General features: G+C 41.8%; 1 protein-coding gene across 1 annotated transcript; it reads left to right on the top strand.

The window, feature by feature from the left end:
- Positions 1-1021: 1021 nt before the first annotated feature.
- LOC122762674 (claudin-34-like) lies at positions 1022-4017 on the top strand. Its single transcript, XM_044017872.1, has 2 exons — positions 1022-1124; positions 2973-4017. The coding sequence occupies exon 2, from the start codon at positions 3037-3039 to the stop codon at positions 3769-3771; it is 735 nt and encodes a 244-aa protein (XP_043873807.1). The 5' UTR covers positions 1022-1124; positions 2973-3036; the 3' UTR covers positions 3772-4017.
- Positions 4018-4367: the final 350 nt, after the last annotated feature.

Below are 4367 nucleotides of genomic sequence, written 5' to 3'. Positions count from 1 at the left end.
GAAAATATTCACATTTAAGAAGCTGAAAATGACAGAAAGTAGAAAATATCTACATTTAAGCTGAAAATGACAGAAAGTAGAAACATTCACATTGAATAATCTGAAAATGACAGAATGTAGAAAATATTCACATTTAAGAAGCTAAACATGACAGAAATTAGAAAATATCCACATTTAAGAAGCTGAAAAATGACAGAAAGTAGAATATTTTCAAGTTTAAGAAACTGAAAAATTACAGAAAGTAGAAAATATTCACATTTAAGAAGCTGAAAAATGACAGAAAGTAGAAAATATTCACATTTAAGAAGCAGAAAAATGACAGAAAGTAGAAAATATTCACATTTAAGAAACTGAAAAATGACAGAAAGTAGAAAATATTCACATTTAAGAAGCTGAAAATGACAGAAAGTAGAAAATATTCACATTTAAGAAGCTGAAAAATTACAGAAAGTAGAAAATATCCACATTTAAGAAGCTGAAAATGTCAGAAAGTAGAAAATATTCACATTTAAGAAGCTGAAAATGACAGAAACTGTGAGCTAAAATCCTTGATTTTCTCACTGTACTTGTGGTGGGAGAGTGAGTGGTTTACAAACTTTACTTTCCTGTCGGAAGAGTCTTTCTGACAGTGAGATAAAGACGTGATCATGTTCTTAAGATATCGTAGACTTAAAGTGATGGTGATTTCTTTTGTTAAGTGGCTGAAATCACCAGCTGTTTGTTACACACCGAATATCCTGAACTATCCCTTTAAACTCAGCCTTTAATCCTGTTTTTCTTGTTCATTTCTGACACACACACACACACACCTGTGTTCATGTGTTCACTTTTTCTTTTTTTTTGACTGATTGTGAATCTTCAGACGCTGATGATGACGATGATGATGAAACACTTTATCAGCCTCGCTTGCTGTCCAATAAAGAGCTGAGGAGCTGGAAACCATGTTGGATTGATTGATTCTTCTGGTTCCTGTTGTCACTCATTAACTCCTCCTCCTCCTCCTCCTCCCCTGATAACGTGCAGCAGCGTCTTTAACCCTGAGCTTGTGCTGCAGCGTGGTCTCACACACTCACACACCTGAAGAGAACGCTCCGTGTCTGTGGAAGACGACTGAACGCATCATGGTGAGTTTGTCATAAATGTTCGTTATTTTACGTTCAAATGTGTCCAGGTGATAATAAAGTGCAGCTTCTCACGCTTGATAGATCAGGACTGAGTTCTTTTCTAATAATGCTTTTAAAGACAGGTTGTTACATGTGTATAAAGTCCATGTTGATCACACAACAGTTTATATGGACGGCAATATTTCAATAAAACATGGCTGTATGAGGTTAGTGCTGGGATCGCCCCCTGCTGCTGAAACATGCAGACTCACTTTATTAAAGGGGGAGTTGTTTGGTCCAGAAAATTTGTAAAAATATTGATTTGTGTTTGTCAAACCTGGAAAGGATGTCTTTTTCCTAAATGAAAGTAGTAAATATTCACATTTTAGAAGCTGAAAAATGACAGAAAGTAGAATATATTCACATTTAAAAAGCTGAAAAATGACAGAAAGTAGAAAATATTCATCTTTAAAGAGCTGAAAAATGACAGAAAGTAGAAAATATTCACATTTAAGAAGCTGAAAAATGTCAGAAAGTAGAAAATATTCACATTTAAGAAACTGGAAAACTGAACAAAGTAGAAAATATTCACATTTAAAAAGCTGAAAAATGACAAAGTAGAAAATATTCACATTTGAGCTGAAAATGACAGAAAGTAGACATTTAAGAAGCATGTCAAAGTAGAAAATATTCACATTTAAACTGGAAAACTGAACAAAGTAGAAAATATTCACATTTAAAAGCTGAAAAATGTCAGAAAGTAGAAAAATATTCACATTTAAGAAACTGGAAAACTGAACAAAGTAGAAAATATTCACATTTAAAAAGCTGAAAAATGACAGAAAGTAGAAAATATTCACATTTGAGAAGCTGAAAAATGACAGAAAGTAGAAAATATTCACGTTTAAGAATCTGAAAAATGACAGAAAGTAGAAAATAGCCAGTCCTTCTTCTCATACCAGCTCCTGTCTTTCGTTTGCTGTTTTATGGCGACGTTCGGCTGCTCAGGTCCGAGTTATATAAGCTGAAGCTTTTCTTCTATGAAACGGCTTTTTTTTGCAGTGAGAGTAAGTTGTTTGTACTTTTTTTCCATGATGAAATCGGCAATTAAGCGCTGGTAAAGTTAGCACAACTTACAGAGAAGCGAACTAAGCTCTTTTTTCCGTGTGGCTTAAGGAGGGCGGTGCACTGTCGCCCACTATGGTCCAGCCGCCCCTGGTCCCACATCTGAATGTTTCTCAGGTCTCACTTGTTATAAAAATAACAACAGAATTTGTCGTCGTCACGTCGCCCTCTAGTGGCAGACGCTCCTCATGGTTTACCAGCAACTAAAGAAAGTCGCTGTAATTCCTACATTCACAGACTTCCTGTCTGAACACAAATCACTAACTTCATTCACTCAGTTGTATAGCGCTCCCTACTGGCGTCATGAAATGACAGGTTTTATGTTTTGTAACTTGAGTGTATGTCGTTAAAACTGTCTTAAAGTGGGCGTGGTCATTACGAGTCTTTGCCAGAAGACAACTGTATATTAACGTTGACTCACGGTTATAGCGCCACCGACTGGCATCAGGCAATTACTTGTTGGTGTTTAAATGTGGAGCAAATCACGCTACTCTGTGAAGATTGAGGGTTTGTGTTACAACAGCGTTGCCGTGGTGACGCAGTCACTTTTTTAGGAAGTTGTCAAAGCTCAAGTGTAACTGGTTCGATTTGTTCTGAACATTTCCACATTTGATCAGAGTCACAATCTGACGACGAGTCACAGCGCCACACAGTGGCAACAGGATGCCACAGCAGCCTCTGTAGAGCTTGTGAAAGTGGCATTCTCTGCTGCTCGCAGCTTTAACTTTGTTTGTTTTTCTTCAGGTGTGATGGAGTTCGCAGTTTCTGTGATCAGTCCCTCGTAGCATTAGCGCGCTCAGCTAACACCATGTTGTACCTGGCTCACACGGCTCACTGGCAGTTCTTTGGCCTGGCCGTGGGCTCGCTGGCCTGGATCATCACCATGGCGACGGTCGGGCTGAACGAGTGGCGGCTGTGGTACGTGGATGACGTGCCAGCCGTCACGTCGGGCGTGGCCTGGGTGGGGATCTGGAGGGCGTGTTTCTACAGCCACGTGCTCTCAGAGGCGGAGTTCTGTCGCAGCATGGGCGTCGCCGACGCCTTCGTTCCCGTGGAGATTTTGGTGGCTCAGGTGTTGATGATGCTGTCGGTGATCTGCGGCCTTGCAGCGAACTTCGTGGCGGCGGCGGCCATGAGGATGGCGTACTTCTCTGTGAAAGACAGGAGGAACATAAGACGGATGTTCGTGCTGGCGGGGACGCTGTACCTCCTGACGGGGGCGCTCTCTTTGGTGCCGTTGGCGTGGAACATGAACTCTGTGCTCGTCAACAGAACCATTGACTTCCCGCCGGAGTTCCACCTCCCCGCGGCACCGCTTACGCAGCAGGTGGGCTCGGCCATCGCCGTCGGCATCATCGCCTCCATCCTGATGCTGGTGAGTGGAATCATCTTTCTGTCGTACCGGTACGTACGACGCACGCTGACATCCGAGACGCAGCGACATGCGAACAAACCAACCTACCGCCACTGGTCGCTGACGTCTGCGACGGCCGACGTGAACGGCCGAGACAACGCTGCGTACTTCAGTGACGACGTGTCCTGAAAATCAACCTCGTCTTCATAGTCCAAAGAAAAGGAAACATTTTATCGATACTCACGGACGAGATGACGCAGACGCTGGATCCAAATCTGGAAAAATAAGGGGGCGTGGCCTGAATAATATCCAGATAAGAGTGAGTCCATGTGTGAACACGGACGACTTTATTCACACGTGACCAGTTTTCATGTCTCTAAACTTTTCATATGTCACATGATTGAAATCAAAACAATAAAAAAAGTATTCAAGCAGCTTTAAAGTGAGAGTGTTGTTGTTTAGCTGCTGATTAGCTGTTTAGCTACGTCTTTATCTCACTGTGAGACAGGAAACTGACGTTAGTAAACCACTCACTCTCCCCCCACACACACACTCACTCACACACACACACACACACACTCACCTCACACACCAAACCTCAGAGAGAAAATCAGTGATTTTAGCTCACAGGGACACAGGAGCTGCTGGTCCTCTGCTGCCTCGTGTGGTCACTTTGTGTCACTGAGGTCAATCTGAACAAAGGATTTTTAAATGCAGAATTTTATGAAATCAGACATTTGAATTTAGTGATGGAGCAGCAGTGTGTATGCAGGTGTGTAAGCGTG

Source organism: Solea senegalensis, unplaced genomic scaffold (genome assembly GCF_019176455.1).
Source record: "Solea senegalensis isolate Sse05_10M unplaced genomic scaffold, IFAPA_SoseM_1 scf7180000015944, whole genome shotgun sequence".
In the NCBI taxonomy this organism is placed as follows: domain Eukaryota; kingdom Metazoa; phylum Chordata; class Actinopteri; order Pleuronectiformes; family Soleidae; genus Solea; species Solea senegalensis.
The sequence above is the reverse complement of the archived record's forward strand: the minus strand, read 5'-3'. Positions and strand labels throughout refer to the sequence as shown.